This window comes from Neolamprologus brichardi, chromosome 7 (genome assembly GCF_056152115.1).
Source record: "Neolamprologus brichardi isolate AB-2024 chromosome 7, ASM5615211v1, whole genome shotgun sequence".
Taxonomy (NCBI): domain Eukaryota; kingdom Metazoa; phylum Chordata; class Actinopteri; order Cichliformes; family Cichlidae; genus Neolamprologus; species Neolamprologus brichardi.
This window is the reverse complement of record NC_142110.1, coordinates 9845995-9864731: the sequence shown is the minus strand read 5'-3', so window position 1 is coordinate 9864731 and position 18737 is coordinate 9845995. Positions and strand designations below refer to the sequence as shown.

General features: G+C 40.0%; 1 protein-coding gene and 1 pseudogene across 4 annotated transcripts in view; one reads left to right on the top strand and one right to left on the bottom strand.

The window, feature by feature from the left end:
- Positions 1-920: 920 nt before the first annotated feature.
- LOC102794982 (arylsulfatase A-like) lies at positions 921-6159 on the top strand (annotated as a pseudogene). Its single transcript, XR_015719377.1, has 8 exons — positions 921-1137; positions 2365-2605; positions 2737-2955; positions 3812-3981; positions 4387-4511; positions 5074-5201; positions 5287-5389; positions 5469-6159. The product of XR_015719377.1 is annotated as an arylsulfatase A-like (transcript).
- A 575-nt stretch (positions 6160-6734) lies between these two features.
- mapk8ip2 (mitogen-activated protein kinase 8 interacting protein 2) overlaps positions 6735-18737 on the bottom strand; it is a 28013-nt gene continuing 16010 nt past the window's right edge. Inside the window, exons 3-15 of one of the 3 annotated variants that reach the window (XM_087843059.1) lie at positions 15845-16084; positions 15645-15723; positions 15130-15333; positions 14368-14718; positions 12522-14163; positions 12135-12346; positions 11458-11533; positions 10684-10856; positions 10483-10592; positions 10278-10400; positions 10077-10147; positions 9887-9985; positions 6735-9150 (exon numbers count right to left, since the gene is read on the bottom strand). In XM_087843059.1, the coding sequence (XP_087699185.1) occupies positions 9078-9150; positions 9887-9985; positions 10077-10147; positions 10278-10400; positions 10483-10592; positions 10684-10856; positions 11458-11533; positions 12135-12346; positions 12522-14163; positions 14368-14718; positions 15130-15333; positions 15645-15723; positions 15845-16084 (3453 nt within the window). In that variant the 3' untranslated portion in view covers positions 6735-9077. Of the gene's footprint in view, positions 9151-9886; positions 9986-10076; positions 10148-10277; positions 10401-10482; positions 10593-10683; positions 10857-11457; positions 11534-12134; positions 12347-12521; positions 14719-15129; positions 15334-15644; positions 15724-15844; positions 16085-18737 lie in introns of all 3 variants that reach the window. The other 2 variants (XM_006789473.2, XM_006789474.2) reach the window with 2 other exon arrangements.

The following is an 18737-nucleotide window of genomic DNA, read 5'->3' as shown; positions in this document are numbered from 1 at the left end:
TACCTTCTTCCTCACACACAGACTCACACGCACAGTTGTCTGTATGCAGAACATACAGCACATATTAAATGCTCCCATACCATTCGTTTCTTCTTTTCACATGATGCCAGCTTGATTACATGCAGGTAGAGTCGCACTTTTGGTTTCCTGTCCACCTCACAGAAACGTGAGAATACATAAAAAATAGCTCCTGGTACTCTCTATCATCATCAGAAAATCAGCTGCCACATTCATTTGGATGGACAGTGGGATACATACTGGACTTTGAGGATAAAAACAAAGTATCGAACAGCGTTAGTATAGCTCTGATACTGATACCAGTGTTGGTATCAATACTATCGATATTTGGATCGATCTACCCACCTCTATACTACAGGGCTACATGTGACCAGCAGCTTCACATTTTCTCTCTCTATAGCTGGATGGTGCAAAAGGACTAGCAGCTCCTGTCCCTCTCCTCCGCCCTCAGTTTGCCTCATCATCATTTTCTGATATTATAATTTACTTTTGTTTGTGTTTGACAAGGTTTGTGGCCTTGCAAAATGTTTCAAAAACCGCGTCTTGGTTGTTTGTAGAGCTGCAACAGGCCCACACACGACTCCTCTTGTGGTTAACAACTGAGCGAAGAGCAGGCGTGAGCCGTGATGCATTTATACAGCCATATTTCGCACATCACTATGACAGGCTGAAGAAGAAGTAGTTCCTGCCAATCATTTAGACAGTCCCAATAATATAGTTACTTTCCACTGTGTTCCTATTAATCACAAATTTACCACAAATTTCTGAAATATTGATATTTTGAAATAAGAATTGAGTCTAGAACACAAATATTTGCTATCGGAAGAATCGATATTCCAGTATCGATCCGCGCATCACTATTTTTAGGGATCTGACGCTTCCTTACTATCAGTCAGAACAGGATGGTATCCGGCCGCGTCGCCTTTTTCGGCATTATTCTTTTGTGCACCTGCTCGGCTTCACCGCCGAATTTCTCATCTTCGCTGACGATTTGGGTTACGGGGACTTGGGCTGTTACGGACATCCCAGTTCACTTACTCCCAACCTGAACCGACTGGCAGCTGAAGGACTCCGATTCACAGATTTTTACAGCACCTGCCCCGTGTGCAGCCCATCCAGGTACCGGTGTAATCAGTACTGACTGTTTGCGTGTGTGAATAAAACAGAAATCAATCCGAGACTTAGCTCAACAGGTTTTTTAAACTTTAAAGTAATGAAAGTGGCCGTAAAGTATGTTCAAAAGCTTCTGTTATTCATTTATTTATTGTTTTTTGTTTTGTTTTTCAAGTCGATTTGATCCTAAATTATTCTTTAAAGTTGTAACTGACAAATTATTAATGGACTCATTAATAAATAAGTAATTGGTAGACTTCTTTTATTGTGTATATTGTGCATTAAATAGTTCTGCATTAATCCACTTAATATCTTTGTAGAACTGTTATGTTATATTTATTGCGGTTTCTGCTGTCCTCTTGGTCTACATTCTTGAAAAAGAGATTTTTTAACGGCAATGAGCATTTTACATTCATAATTAAAACATATATTTTTTCGCATATATCTTTGCGAAAAAACAGATTCTGAACCTCATGACACAAATGTTCCTCCTGGCTTAAAATTGCTTAATATCGTTGACGAGACATATGTTTAACATATGTTTCAAAGGTTATAGGTCAGTCATTTCTAACAGTTTATTCTAGCAGTTCCAGCCACCATTGCTCTCTTCCATTTTGTCCTTAACTTCATCTCACTCTTACTGTTCTTATTGTCCTTATGTTCAACTTCATGCTGCTCTGTTGTATGTTAATTGCCCCTTGGGGATAAATAAAGTCTTCTGATTCTGATTATGACATAGCTATTGAGGTCCTATAGTAATATAAAGTATTATTATAATGGGAGAGGGGTAACTTTCTTCAAAACTCAGTATTCTTGGTTTGAGAAATGGAAGATCGAAAGATTTTTCCAGTAAATTAATAAATAAATAAAATAAAAATACATTTTTTTAAAATTTAATTAAGAAAAAAATCAACAGAAAAGTGGGAAGACTTGGGAGAAACTGAGAAAGAGGGCTAAAAAAATTACTGAGACGTGTCAAAAAGAGTAATTAAGAGTAATTATTTTCAAGTTTCATTAAGCACATGAAATTTTTGTTGTTGCCTCTAAACTTTTACTTTGACATGCAACCAAATCTTCCCTACATGTCCTGTAGTTTTTCATCTTCCATTGTTGGATGAATTGATGCAGTGAGTTTCTTTAGGCCGTTTTCCTAAGTGAAGTAAGAGTGTTCAAAATGACCCCACTATCTTTTCCACTGTTAATTAACTGCCTTGTTTGTTGTCTTTTTCCAAGGGCATCATTGTTGACAGGTCGCTATCAGACCCGGTCAGGAATCTACCCAGGCGTGTTTTACCCAGGATCTATAGGTGGTCTTCCTCTCAATGAGACCACCATCGCTGAAGTGTTAAAGCCCCTGGGTTATGCTACAGCAGTCATAGGAAAGTGGCATCTAGGTGTTGGGCATAATGGCATGTTTCTTCCAACCAAGCAGGGCTTTGACCATTTCCTGGGGATCCCATACTCCCATGACATGGTCAGTGTGTTTCCAGTCTGTGCTACTTAAAATTGCATCATGAAATTTCTTTTCTTTGCTATATTCAGTTTACTATTCTTCACTCTGTATTGCTGTCTGTTAATTTTTCTATCTTGTCTTTTCTTCCCCAGGGCCCCTGTAAGAATCTGACTTGTTTCCCTCCAGATATAAAGTGCTATGGATTGTGTGATATTAGCAACGTAGTCGTCCCACTAATGGAGAATGAGGTCATCAAGCAACAACCAGTCAACTTCCTGGATCTGGAGAGGAGTTACAGTGACTTTGCAGCAAACTTCATAACCACATCGGCTGAGAAAAAACAACCATTCTTCCTCTACTATCCATCACATGTGAGCAACAAGAGCAATCTGAAAAAAATGCATGAATTAAAGTGTGCAAAATCAACCTTCTATTGAATGCAATCAAAGCTCTACTTTGGTTCGTCAGCTCTTTGAATGCCTAAAAATGTGTTTTCAAAATGGTAAATATCGGGATAATTCAAAATTTTCTAGTGTGATGTGCAATACCACTGATTTCCCTTCTTATCCCATATCAAGTAAAATCAGAGCTGGTATCAGCGATACTCATCCAATACCTAAGCTTTGAACAAAAACTCAATGTGTTTGGAAAACCGAAAGTTCTGTATTTCAAACTATCCATCCATCCATCCATCCATCTTCATCCGCTTTATCCGGGGCCGGGTCGCGGGGGCAGCAGCCTAAGCCTATTTCAAACTATATGTTCATAATGAGTACCAGATATCAGACTTCTTCTTCTTATTGTAATTATGAAGAATTATCACACAAGAAACAAACAAACCTGAAAAGTCAACTCCTGCATTTTAAAACATTCAGTAAACAATTAAAAACAAATGTGACTGATAGAAAATAATAATAAAGTTTAAAAACACTTTTTTTATATATATATATGTCATTATCTATGTTTTGAAATAAACATATAAACAATATAAATATCAAATATTTTTAGTGTTTTTTTTTTATTTCTTAAATCCTACAATGACTATTTTTGATTTTAATGTCTGGAAAGGATTCCATCATAAACTAAAAATCTTTTACCCCAAATTACTAAAATACCAATATTCTAATAGGGGAATTGATTCTAGAACATAAATATCTGGTATCGGAAGAGTCAATATTTCAGTATCAATCCTAACAACACTAATAACCACTTGTTTTCTTGCTTCAGCACACCCACTACCCCCAGTATGCAGGTATAGGGGCAGCTGGCCGATCTTTAAGGGGTCCGTACGGGGATTCCCTGTTGGAGTTTGACAGCAGTGTAGGCCACCTGGTGGAAACTCTGGAGAGGACAGGAGTGATCAACAACACATTGGTCTTCTTTACATCAGACAATGTGTTGGTTTTCAGTTTATTATTATATTTGTTGCTAATCTATGAACTGTATTTACTGTTATTCCATTTTGGTATCTCATTTAATGAGCTTAAAAAGGTGACTGGACTTCTTTATGTTTAAATCTTTAAAGATCAAAGAACACTAGTTCCAATCTTTTTAAAACTCTTAAGACTACTATGACGTGTATGACTGAGACATATTTCATTCAGTAACTTAAAGACAACAATGACGAGAAATGCACTAGAGTTTTTGAGTTTAATTCCTCATGCTGACATTTAACCACCCTCCAGAAAAAATATTTTTCCTCTGTTCAGTAGTCAGGTTTCTAGCAGTCTTTGCACTCTTGTGATAATATTGCATTTATCATGTTTTATTAAATGGTATCTGTTTTCTTTCTCTGCATTTAGGCCTGAACTGATGCGCAGGTCCCGTGGAGGCATTGCTGGTCCTCTGAAATGTGGCAAAAGTACCACATATGAGGGAGGCATGAGAGAACCTGCCATCGCCTACTGGCCAGGGACCATCAAGCCAGGTCGGGACATTTTAGCAGTCTGCAAAAAGTCTAGACTACATTATCCTTCAAACACAAAAAATACTGACCCATCCTTGATCTTGCCACACAGTTTGGTTACATTTAGTTTTACCTGCATGGTTTTTGGTGCCAGACAACTTGATCACCATTCAGATGGTAGGATCAGAAATTGCTGTAAATACTATTTACAGCCAATACAGCATTTCAGGCTGTTGGTTGTGGTGCAGTGGTGTGGGAAATACTTTTGGCACCTTAGTACTAATTGAGCATAGTTTAAATGTCAAAGCCTTTCTGCGATCAGAACCTCTGAAGACTGTTTGCAGCACCCTGTTGAATCAATGCCAATAATAATTAATGTAGTTCTGAAGGTATGTTGTTTTGAAAACTGTTTATAAACCTAATCTGAAAACATTGTTTGTTTGTTTATTCCATGAGCATTGCCTCTCTCTTTTTCCAGCATCAAAGTATACTATAATACTATACTATAGTATTATAGTATAGTATACTATATAAACAAAAATGTAGCCTTTAGTGGTTCTTTTTTTGAACAAATTGTTTGAAGGTGTTACTTGTGAGATGACCAGCACTCTAGATATCCTCCCCACATTGGCGCGCCTGGCAGGGGCTGAACTACCACAGGTGATGCTGGACGGGGTCGATATGACAGATATCCTTGTTAAACAAGGAAAGGTGGGAGCATTGTATTTAAAGTTGTGCAAAAAGTCAAATAATGGAAAAACCAAGCTCATGTGTGTATTTTCTCTGTGTTTTACAGAGTAAAAGGGAGACCGTGATGTTCTATCCTGTAAATCCCAGTGAAGACTATGGCCTCTTTGCTGTAAGGCTGGGGAAGTACAAGGCCCACTTCTATACACAAGGTACTTATTAATTATTACATGCTCACACTGTCAAACTTTAGCTGGTCTTGACTCCTGCTTGTTCACCTTTCTACATCAGGTGCTTTCCATAGCAGTACTACACCAGACAAAGACTGCTCAGCATTGCGCAAGACTCACGACCCTCCTCTGATATTTGATCTGGAGGCTGACCCATGTGAGCTCTATCCTGTATCAGAAGATGAATCTAACATCCAATCTGTGCTGCAACAGGTCAAGACAGTTAAGGAGCAATTTGAATCCTCCATGGTGTTTGGAGAGAGCCAAATGGCAAAAGGAAAAGACCCCATGTCACGGTCCCCGTGTCTCTCTGGTTGGCTCACGCTGGCTACAGGTTTTGTTGTTGTTGTTGTTCGTTTTTGTTTTCTTTGTCTCTCCTCCTCCTCTCTGCCTGGGTGGAGCTCGTTACGGGCTCTCGCTCTTGGCCCACGCACCTGTGTGATTGTGTCCACCTGCTGCTGATCTGGCTGATTTCCCCAGCTACTATTTAAGGCAGTGGCACAGAGCAGCTCACCGCTGGAATGTTGAACCTCCTGAGTTTGTGCTCTCTGCATTATCAAAAGAATCCCCTGTATGTATTTTGCTGTGGAACTAACGTTAACTTTTGTGTGTAGATATCCCTCTTCTGGACCAAATCACGGGACCTGCCCGGGTGTGGCAGCGTGTGTGGAGTTTTGGAGCGAGTGTGGCTGAAGAGGAGTGCGTGTGTGCGGAGGAGCTGTGGCAGTGACTGTGTGGAAGAGGAAGCGTGTGTGTGGATTCCCCCCTCCCCCTTCTCTCCCTGGAGCCCTGGACCCCCCTCCCAACTCACTGTATATATATATATATATAGCACTGAGGTGATCCCTGTTGTAAATAAATCTCCTTTTGTTCTCTAAGAAAGAACTGTCTGCGCGTGAGTCCGTCCAGTAGCCATGACACCCCAGCCTCGAGCCTTGCTGCAACCCTGAGTGTAGCGCCAAACCTAGCTGCTGTCATTGTTGATGAGAAACATTGCTGCAGCTCCTAATGACAATAAAGAAAGGGAAAGTTGAACTGCAGTGCTGCTCTCTTGTAGAGAGTGGAGTTTTAATTGCTAGAAATTAAGAAGCAGTGTACAGGCAATGTGCTTCCTTAGTGAGGAGATGATCTTCCAAGATTCCTGTCTCAATTCAGAAATAATGTTTAACATTGTACTGTATTTTCTCTCTTCTATGCTTTGAGTATTTTATTCTTTGATATTTTTTTTTTTTTTTTTTTAAATGTATTTCCACTTCGGGAATTCTTTGTAAGCCCTTTTCACTCACACAATTAGGATTTAACCAAACAATGAGGACAACAATAAAGGTTCAGACATCAAGCATATATTTTATTCATAAGACCAAACCCATGACAAGGCGAATGATTTTTTTTTTTCTTTGTTTTCCCTTGAACTTTACAAGTCCTTGTTTTTAAAGATACAAGATAAGATATGTTTGTTCTGTCACATACTCTTTTGCTCTAGGTATACAGTGAAGAATCCTGTTAAAGTAATAAAGTCAAAAGTTGATTTAACTGTTGAAGTACTTCTGAGCGGCTATATTGGACTAGATCTTCAGTGGTTGCTCTTGTGTAGCTGTGTGAAAAGAAGTATTTTAACTAGGCTGTAACAAGATAGAAAAACAGAATCAGAGGCAAGTAGATACAGATCAGAGATGGGTCACACTGTTGGAGCTCAAATGCGATTACTATAATCGGCAAGACACAATAATAGTTTTCCAGTGGCAGCTGACTGAGTCACTATTCAGCTCTAACAGCAGATTGGTCAGTAGTTTGGTTGTGTGTCACACACTAGTGATGTCACATTTCACAAATGTGCCCTAAACGTGCTGCTGCTGAAGCCTGTTTGTAGAGAGTTATGGAGTCTTCAGGAACCTGAATGCCAGCTGTGTGACAGACTGAGATTACACCGTGTGTTAAAACATGAAAAGACACTGAAATAAAATTATTGCAGATCACAGATATTTGTGTGTTTTTCTTTCAGGGGTTTTCATCTGCTCGTGATCTTTTTTAAACTTCTTTTTAATTCATGTACATATTCATTTTCATAACATACTCAACATAAAGGACACAGCACTATCATAGATTTGCTATTGTATATACACGATCTAACTGACAGCAATACATATGTAGATAATACCCTCTCTCCTGCCATGTCCACTTTCAGTGAATCTTTAACACTGAAATCCTGCAAATAGGATGTGTTTTTTCTGCTGGACTGACTGAAAGCAGCATAAAAAGATGCTAAACAGTGTCAGAGAGAACAATGGGGGTGATTGGGGAGGTGGGCTTCAGCTACTCCCACCTCCATATAAGGTGCTTGACTGCAAGCCATGGTTTGACGCTCCAACCTCCTTCATTCACCTATTGTGTGACAGGTGAATGAAGGTATAATTAAACGTGGAAACGCATCACTCTCCTTGTTCACCATGCTTAAACATTAGATAAATGCCCAACCATTAACAAAAGTGTAAATCTGACATTTTAAAGGTTTGACTCCACTGGAATACCACGTATCAGCAGGACACTCCCCTATCAATGATCTAGTCATTCCTTTTTCCTCATTGAAACTGAAATGGAGACCAGGAAAGCACTGAAAGGCAGAGTTAAACAGTCAGAGATGTGAGAATATGGCTTTTCAGAGGGCCTTAGCTTTCTTTCATCTAAAAGTGGCATCAGCCATATAAAGCACACACTGATCTAATATTTTGCAACTGTACCAGCTGGATGACTTGCTATTGAAGCTCTAAGAGCAGTGCAACTTTGAGAACAGGAGGGAAGTAAATTTGCTCTGTCGTTCAGATTTGCTGAGAGTTACTGTCCCTAAATCCAAAATTAATATATCTGCAGAGCAAATGACATTCAAAGTTCATCTGAAGTCAACTCATCGAACCTCTCTGAAAACTGCAGTTAATCCTGTCAGAGCGATACATCAAAAGCAAGAACAAAATTTCCCACCTTCAGTCTCAACTGTGAGCATTTCTTAATTAGTCTGAATGAGGCGCCTGAATGTCTACTCTCTATACATGTATTTACAACACACTACGATTTGTACACAACACAGGGGTAAGCTTGGACCAAGGACCGCTCGCCGTACTCTCTGTCTCTCTCTACTTTGCTCCAATGTCACTATAAGTATAAATTAAATTACCTGTTTTTCAGTATTGAACAAAAACATATATACAGTTAACTCAAACGCCGACGTCTTGATTCGACACCATTCCTTTACTGATTGTTGAGCTGCTTGCCATTCACTTGGATATGTGTATTTATTGGTGTGTCTGTGTGCAGTAATCCTACTAGCCATGCATTGAAAAGTGATACAGCAGTAGTAGGTACATTGTTTTCATCTCAAAAGAAGAATCTTGAAATAAACAGGTGCTCAGCATCTTAATTTTTATATCATAGAAAAAGATTAACTAAACAGGCAATCAATCCATTGAGATCATGGAAATAAACAAAGAGAAAGGGATGAAGGAAATCAGTCAGATGTCTAGCATACTGTAGAAATGAAGATCCCAGGTTTAGAGGGACAGAAGAGTATTTTACAATGGAGCGAAAAAAGAAAATCCCCACTGACAATGCCCTCTGGTGGCAAAATTGATGAACATACACAAGCTGTGGAGGAAGAAGGTTGTCATGGCAACATTTCTCACTCCAGGTAGATGTCCTCAGTGGGGCAGGCGTATTCCAGATGCTCTTGGTAGTACTCCTGGAAGGCTCGTCTGCAGAAAATACAGACATATGAGGACTAAAGATTTACCTGTGAGATAGTATTAGATATTTTTAGATTCAGTTTTGTATGGCTGTTTAGTGTTTCTGATGTTTCACAATGTTTGTGTGAAAGACACAAAAACAGAAGTTGTTTTTCACAAATTCTGGTTGACTTAACGGCAAGAATCTGATGGATGAAAGATTTCTGCTGCCTCCTCTAAATCCAGCCTCAGAGAGTGGGCTAATGTGCATCTTTAATTATTCAAACACATTGTGGCTGAATAATACATGAGTAATTCTGCTGCCATTTAACCCTACACAGGTACACACATATGGCTAGTGTGCAAACAACAAAAAACCCCAAACTGGATTGCTGTCAAGAATTCTGCAAAAGAAATTTGTAATAAAATGCACTTTAATCCAGACTTTGAGATCAGATTCCAGCAAAGATATGTGCAAGTAGTAGCTGAATAGTCATTTTTATTACTTAAATATGTCAAATTAAGCACCGTGGCTTCTACTGTAATATATACAAAAAATGCAAAGTGAATACGATCCCTTAGTTTGAGAACTTAAACGGTCAAAATCAGTGGTGTTTTTTAAGAGTTATTTTTTAATGTATTTGTTTTTTTTAGTTAAAATACATAACAAAAGATTTTTTTTTTACTTTTTGAGTTCTTTTTTCCCTTTCTTTCTTTTTTTTATTTTTGTAGCTACGGCCCTCAGCGGGTGTGGAAATGGACATACCCGACACATTCTGCTACAGGTCGCATTGACTCCTGGGACACAAACACATGGCAAGCAAATCTGTTCAGCATTGGGTGCTTAGTGATGAAGCCAAAGTAGCTGCAGAGAGAACAAAACAGTGTGATGCAATCAGTCGGATGTTACACTGTACGGCGGCAGCAGGATGGGCAGAAGATGGATGTTTGATTACCAATTGTTCCTCGGATGGCATCCACAGAATGAGATGTTCTTCATCTGGAAGAAGTGACTACATCTGTCATACTAAATATAGACAGAGACAGAAAAAAAAAGTAGAGTTCAGTCACTGATGAAGCAGTGCAACATAATCCCAAAGCAAAGGGACAACCGATTACCTGAGTAATCATGTCATTTATGTTTATTTGTCTTATACCTCATCAAGGGATTCATATTCATCCTCCAGGCTCATGATCAGTTTGACTCCTTGCAAGCTAATCTCCAGCTCACATAGAGAGGGAGGTCGCACATGTACCGTCCGTTTTCTCGATATTGCAATCTAACACAGAGAGAAACCACATTTGTATCGTGCCCATAGTAAACAATCCATAATAGTAAAAGTGTAAATGTGCTTTTCTTACCTTCTGCATAGCAGCACAGAGAATGCCGTTGCCTTGGTGATAAGGTACCTCAACAGACCCCAAAAACTGCACGCTGAAAGTTTCAATCCACGCTGGATTTCTTTTCATTCCTATGGAGTGTAATATGCATAGAAAATGTGATCATTCTGTGTGTTTCGAATAAAAAAGCAAAAAAATAAGCCGCTGTATTCTTGCACTCACCCAGCAGCTCTTTGGATTGACCTATGACCTCATGAGCATAGAAGGCAGGGAAGATGCCCCTCTCCCCTGTCCGCATGTTATAGCCTCTGTACCAGTAGTCGTCCTCTTCTTCCTCCACGTATAAGGGATCATCCACATCCAGCTCCAGCTCATCTGCATGCCTGGGAATGAACCTGCAGAGGGCAGCAGAGAAGTCAAGGGAAAAAAAGGAAACTGCCTTTGTAAAAAGATGTTTCCTTACATGATGTCCCTGCTCCTATAGACCTGAGTTATTTTGATCTTTTATGGGTTTTAGGTGACTCCCCGTGGGAGGCTTTGATGAAACAGCTGGGAAAGAAAGATAATAAGGTGGGTAGAGGAAGGCAAAGAGTTGTAAATATGGGGTATTTTGAATGAGACCTATGGTTAAAAAAAGTGAAATTATTTGTACACAACATGTACTGTGTAATACCGAGGCACTGTTTGCCTTTTCTCTTCTTGTCTTTGTCTTTATGGGTGGCAAAGAGATGCATGTGATGTCTGATCTGTCTTCCTCCATAAAATAATTAGTGTTGCCCAAAAGTTGATTCTGTTCATCTGGACACGTTTTCAGTGGGAGAAACGTTTCGTCACTCACGTGATTTCTTCAGTCTCAGCTGACTGCAGGTTTCCCCAATCTTATAAACAGTACATTTGCATAATGATTTAAACTATCACCACTGAAGGAACAATGGGCTGGGAGGTCAGCCCATTGTTCCTTCAGTGGTGCTAGTTTCAGGCTTGAGTTTGTTTTACCTGTAGACTGCTCTGTGTGTCTGGTCCCTCTCTTCTCCATTGATGGTACAAGAGAAAAGTCCAAAGGATTCTGTGCCTACATGGGAAACAGATATGACTGAGATTATTTAAAAAAAAAAAAAAGTTGTTTTTTCTGTAACCTGTTGTTTGTTGAGGAACATTTATTATGCAAATCTGTAAGGTGAGCTCTAAATGAAGGGTAATGGATTATATCAAAAATGCAATGAAAACGGGGCTGTTATAATGAGCTTTTTTATTATGCAAATCACCCTTTATTAGAGATATAAATCTTGAGACAAGAGGTCTGCCTGATGATGTTCTGGTAGAGCCCTCCCATCAGTTGTGTGTGGGCACCCTGCCATAGATCACATCTTAGTATATCATTTTGACAGTGATGAGTTGAACTCTAATACATTATTCATTCTAAGGGCAGGCTGTGAGTGGATAATTTTAGAAATAATGCTGAAGGAGTCAGGATTTTTGGACAGAGCCAGGCCAACTGTCCCCCCAACCTCCCCCCATTTCTTATCCTTAATGTAAGATAACACCCACTGGAGCATCATCTCATTTTTTGGGGTTATATTTTAGAGCAGTCTCGATCTTCTCTTTTACCTCTCGGGAAGAGATAAGAATGAACACTTTCTTAAAATAAGAGAACAGAATTGCTTATGACTTACTGGAGGAGCGGGAGGTGCTGTTGACAAACACATTGAGAAATTTCTTGGAGAAAGGGAGGTCAGCTTCGGGAGAAGAGTCTTCGGAAGAGCTCAGAAGCTCTGGCCTCACTTCCTCCTCCTCATCATGACCATAGTCCACGTCAGCAGTCCCCAAAGGCTCCTCATCGCAAAGAGTTGAAAGCTCACTGTCATCACTCAGAACAGAAGTGCACCTGAGAAGGCAAGTTGAATCCCAATTTAAGGCGTAATAAACATTTGTAATGCACGTTTATGTTCATATAAGGTGCACAATAAGGAAAATTGTTCCAATTTCATAACTAAAGGACAGATTTGTGTCAGACTCACTACACACTCAATTTACTGGCTTTCAAACATATCAGGCCATACCTTTTAAGGCTGACCAATTCCAGTGTAGTATTCTCATCCACCACTAGTGTGTACTTCATGGAGTCATAGGCCAGTCCATCGTCTTCATTTAACTGCCTCAGAGCCAGGTCTTTCTCACACAGTGGGAGGTCATGATCAGGTAAGGGATGATTCTGCACGCTGGAATCAATGGGTGGTGAACTGTCCAGCTCTAAGTCGCTACCTCTACGGGACTGCTTCCTTAAGCCACCTAGGAATGGATAAGAGTCTGCATCGTCCTCTTCTTCATCATTGTCTGTGGAATAAGTGAGGCTGAAGCATCGGTTAGTCTGAGCACTGGGTATGTCGAGTGTCAGGCTGTGTTTGACTTCTGTGATACGCTCGAGGGAGGCTGAGGAACGGCTCGTTGGCTTGGGCTCCGTTTCTCGCCCTTCATCTTTGTCGCTGATCACACTCTCACTAAGGCTGGGTGAGTCGAGATCTTTCCTCCCCTCCAACATCATCAAGTCGTTATTGGGCTCGGGATCATCTTCTTGTCTCATCGTATTCTTAGATGGTTTATCTACAAAGTTCTTGTCACAGTCTTTAGTAGTATGCAAAGAGCTGTTTGCACAACGCTCTAAAATCAGTGGGGTTATGGTATCAGCGGTTGGATTGCTCATATAGAGATGAGAATTTATCACTGTTGCTCCTTTTGAAGACTGCATGTTAATACTTCTTGATTCTTCACTTTCTTTGTCTCTTTCCTGTGATCCATTCATTCCAACTTTCTTAGCTTGGTCCTCATCATTGAAGCCATCTCCATCTCCAATGTCGGAGGATGGTGAGATGGTATCAGACACAGACACTTTCCTCTTGAAACACTCCTCAGGACAGCTGATTGGGTAGGAGCCCTCTGAGATCATCCTGTTGACCAAATTGCTAAGCAGCCATGGAGAGTCCGAGTTCTCACTCAGGTCATCTTCGCTTTCAGATTCAGACTCTCCTTCACTTCCATCATAATCATCTGAGCTTGGCATTAGCCTGGGCCCCACTGGCAGGTAGAAGGAGCGTTTGAAGCTCTCTAGGCTGTGATCTGGTTCTATCTGCAGCACCATCTGTCTGGAGAGACTATCCTCATTGCATTGAGCTGGAGGAAGAGTCTCATCTGGGTCAGCTTGGTGCTCACAGGGCAGGTCTTCATACACATTCTGCAGCCCTGTAAGAGCTTGACCATCGTCATAGGCCTCATGGGGTAAGATGGGTGAATCAATGGGAGATGGTGTAGCAATTGTGGGTGAAGGTAGTGGGGATGGAGAGGGTAGAGGAGAGCCTTCTTTGATTGGATCTGGCTGACCTAGAAGTAGAGATGTTTTCAGACCAACAATTCCACTGTCCTGCTCCAACTCTGTGTCTGGATCCAGTTCCTGATCTGACGTAGGTGAACTGGCCTCCTCGATGGAGTTGGTAAGGTGAGATGAGCGTCCACTACTACTTTCATCACTGGTCAAGTCCAGCTCTGTCTCTGAGATTGATGAGATCATGTTGGAGACAACGGGACCACCACAAGCAAATGCTGCTTCCAGCTCCCCTTCAATGTCAGAATCAGAGCCTGGAGAGCTGAGGTCTTTGTCCTGGTCTGAAGTCACATAACCCCGTTGGTTCATATCTGCTATTCCTGGGTCTGAGGATGGAGAGGTGGAGTCGTTAGCTGCTGCCTCCACATTAGACGCTTCTTGAGCATCTGAACTGTTGTACTGGTCGATATTTTCTGAGCGGCAAGATGAAACATAACTAGAGAAGGAAGCTAGCTCAGAGGGTTCAATGGAGGGGAACTCCACATATGATGAGTGATTCTCCTTACAAACCATATCGTAGGCCTCCTTACACATAAACTCTACGTCAAAGTCCTTCTCCAGCTCCTCGTCAGACAAGGGTGTATCTGCACCATCGTTAGCTCCAATGGGTGCGGTGGATGACAAGCAGTGGCTAGTTCCATCTGGATCTAGGTCATTCTCTGGCTCCATACCTGACTCACTGGTGATGGTGTAGGTATCAGTAGCACGCCGGTTTGAGTGCTTGTGGTTGTGGTCGCTGTTGAGATCGTGGTCCACCTCTGTGTCCGAACACTGGGAATGCTCATCTACAGAGGGTGCTCTGGTTGTCTGTACTGAGGGATCAGCCTTTGGATCAGTAGCATCACGAGAACATGGGTGAGACTTATGTTGACCAAACGAGCCTATGATGACAAGTGAAAAAAAAAAACAGAGATTAGAGGCTGGTACGTGATTTTGAAGTTAATTATGGTGAGATTGCATAATGAAATAAGCTGACATGTGAGAAGAGTTTACAATTAATGAGAATAAAGCAAAAAAAAACAAACAAACAATGATTGTCAATGTAAAGAAATCCACAATGAGCTGAAAATGGAAAGCAGCATGAACAAGTTCAGCAAAAGTTTCATTGTCAAAACCATAAATATATATATTTTTTTTAAGTATTAAAAAATATGATTTGATTCATGAGAATCAGCATGCGAGATTTTTGCTGCTCTTGTGCATCACTGAAGTCAAATTCACGTCACAATACAGCACTAAATAGCAGTGATCAATGAGATGATCTAAGCTTGCTGAGCTGGCCTTCTTGTTACCGTATTCGGGCCTCTCTCGCCTGTTGCCCTCCATGTCGCAGAGGAGGGGCCTATGAGGAGACTGGGGGTTTCCGCCCTCCCCTGTCTGATTTAGTGGAGTACCTTTGCTCTGGGATCCTGGGACCTGGGATATTGGAGAGGCTGGGCACTGGCCTGTCACATGGCTACCATCCTCCAGACATGAGTGGGTCGGAGACAGACGACCTGGAGGTACAATAGATTTTTATCCCCTGTGTGTTATACAGTTCATAATAGTATCTGAATAAAATTATCATGTGGATCAATTACTAAACAAAAATAGCATTAAGATATTTAGAGAATAAAATCCAGTAGGACGGTCTTTCTATAGGATTAATGGATTAGCCTATTATTTAATATTAGTTATACGTTTTAAAGCTTATACAAAGAATATATTTGTTTTGTGAAATAGAAAGCCAAATAAAAATATAGAAGAAAACATACAGTATAAAGTCACAGCATTTTTTTTTCAAATAAATAACTAATGATGTTCTAACCCTGTGAGGCTGGGTTGCGCAAAGAGTCCTGCCAGCTTCCTTTTTTGGGGGATAGACTGCTATTGTTGTTCAGTGAATCCTAAAGATGGCAGAGAGACAAACACTATCGTTAGTGATAAATTGCAAACAACTATTTCAAAACACATGTCAAACAGTTTGTTGATGTAATGTGTTTGGAATCAGAGCCTCAGTATGCTTACCTGCGACACAGCAGTGGTTAGGTTCAGTGTGGTGGGTCTGCTCTTTATGGTGCCAAGAGTAGGAGAAGGAGGAGGGGAGGCTGAGGGGGAGGGAGGTGCATCAGGATCAACCTCTTCATCCTCTTCCTCTTCATCCTCCTCATCTTCATCTTCATCATCAATCATCTCAAACTCTTGAAAGTCGTCCTGAAAGGAGCAGACTGGGTGGTGTATGTCATTCTTCTCCAGAATAAGGGAGTCCTGAGACACACACACACAGAGAGAGAGTGATCCACATCTTTATTATCAGCGATATTATTAAAGCATCATCTGTTCTGACAACAGAAAAGAAACAAGGAGGAGAACAGGCCTGTCTGAGAAATCAGTAAAATTAGAAGAGCAATATCAAGGAAAGAGAACTAAACATATACCAACACCAGCAGTGGTCAGCTCCCATGCACACTCATGAATACATGAATGTGTGTTTGTACATAAACCAAAGAAGTTAAGTGTGGCCCTCAACAATGTTTTGTACAGCATTTTTTTTAAAAACATTATAGAGTATTTTATGATTTTTTTTATATAATAATACAACAAAGAAAAATCATTTTATAAGGAATTATTACAGTTTTGTATACATACAAACTATAGCTTGCAAAGCATGCAAAAAAAAAGTCCACAATGAAGGCTAAATCTCACTCATAATCCAAAGTTGAAATGGCAGCTGACATTGTTGGGCTTACCTTTTAGAATATAAGTTTGTTTTTTTTTTAATGATGAGAACTCAAAATAATTATTTTAGACCTGGATTAAGGGTTTGTCTAATGGGGTGATTTGACACAAAGAGAATATAAATGTGCTAGAGCTGTAAAGGAGCACAACAGATAAGCTTTACAGTATGTTTCAATCTTATTTTTGAGTCTTCAGACCAGTTTTTGCATAAATGCTTTTAATGATTTTCTTTGATTTCTTTTTCCTGGGTGAACAGATGATTCTACAGCATTCCAGAAGATTATTGATGGCTACTGAGATATTTAACCATATAGTGGGTGTGTATGTACACTTTTTATACTTTTTTCCAAAATAAATTCAAATTTTTTCACACAATTTTTTTCCCAAGTCATTAAAGACATATTCTGCACAGTTATTCCACCCTGGAAAAGGAACAGCTCAAATAAATCACCAAAAACCTAAAATTAATGACATTAAGGCACATGATAAACATTTGACCACAACTGTACAAAGTCACAATGCAAAACATTTTCAGAAAGTCAAACAGCAGACCAGTAAAGTTGATGAACTGCTCAAAGAACAAAGGGGAGACATAATGCAATGATTAAGGATAAGGAGGGGTGGGGGCCGCTGACATGAAAGTGGATCAATCAGACGCGTCTCAGGTTTCAGCTAGTTTACCGGAAACCAATGTAGTAAATGACTTTCAGGTTTCATAGGCTACACATTCATTGGCCTGCTTGTGTGTTTTGCTATACGTTCCAATATGTACTGATGGAGCAAAGGTAATAATACAGGCTTAACTACTAAACTATGAGACTAATTCTCGAAGGGCTGTTGTATGAACATACATTTTAACACATTTTAAATAATATAAATGCCTCAAGTAGGACTCGAGGCTACTCAACTACAATCATCTCTACAAAATATTTCCCTAAGGAACTAGAACAACTGAGTAAAAAAACCAACACTAATGCAAGTTTTTAAAAAAGAGCATGATCACTCCACCAAATATTTGTGGGTGGTTTTTTTTGTTTTGCTTTAATCATCTCTCCCCTGCTTTGAATTTTATAATGGAGTTCCAAGGATTGATTTGCCTGCTTGTTTATTTTGGACAGCACAGCAGTTTCTCCACCTCTCAGTGCAGTCTGTTTAATGGAGGAATCAAAGCTCACTCTCTCATCCATCTAAGGCTTACAATTCTGCTGATGCTGGATGGAGCCACTTTGTGCCACAGCGACTGAAACGCACACTCAGTCTATACCCATCAAGTACACGTGATATTGCATATTAACATCTAATTAACATATCTATTTTTGCATGAATGATCTATTAAGATGCGATCCAATGTTTGCAGCAAACACTGAACCATTACTATCCATCACTGAGGATATGTGACCTATAACTCCATGAGCGTGTAAAAATCTACAGATTCATCAGTGAGCTGTGAAAATGTCACATCTGCCAGGGAAAATACTTCCTGCTGTCAGGAGACAAGGCCACCTGACAGACAGGCAGGTAGAGAAAAAAAAGAAAAACTATAAATAAGAGTTTTACGTTGGCGGCATTCAATCTCCATGGTCTTCAGTTCCCAAGGCCATCCCCACTAACCCTTTGACTGTCCCTCCCCTGTCACTCAGCAGACTTGAGCAAGCATGCCCTCATTCATAGTCATGTTAAACAGCTCTGTTCTTACATAGCAGTTACCAAAGAAACATAGCGGTTACAAAAAAATAGTTGGAGAAAATAAGCTTTTTGATCTCTAATTAAGAGACGAGAGCCTCGTTCAGCGTGGCTAACTCTATCTACTGATTCTGCTGGTGCTGCATATCAGAAGATCAGTAAGATGGCAGCTCCATTTTAAACTAATTCCCCAGTGGAGTGAAAGGCTTTGGGTTTCATAGAGCTGTGCACTATCATGACTAATGACAGCAGAAACTATAAGAGAAAGTTATCATTATAGAGTCACCATTATAGAGGTGTGGAAAATGTCATCGGCAACCTATAGAAGGCATGTATCTGATACAAATCTAAGATAATTAACACTAGCTCCCTAAATGTTTAGGGCATGCTGAACCTTTATTCTTTGCCCAGCATAAATTTTAATTTGGTTTTGGGATGAATTATGTATTTAGAAGTGTCTCTTTTCATCTATATATTCCTTTAATGTATAAAAAGACAT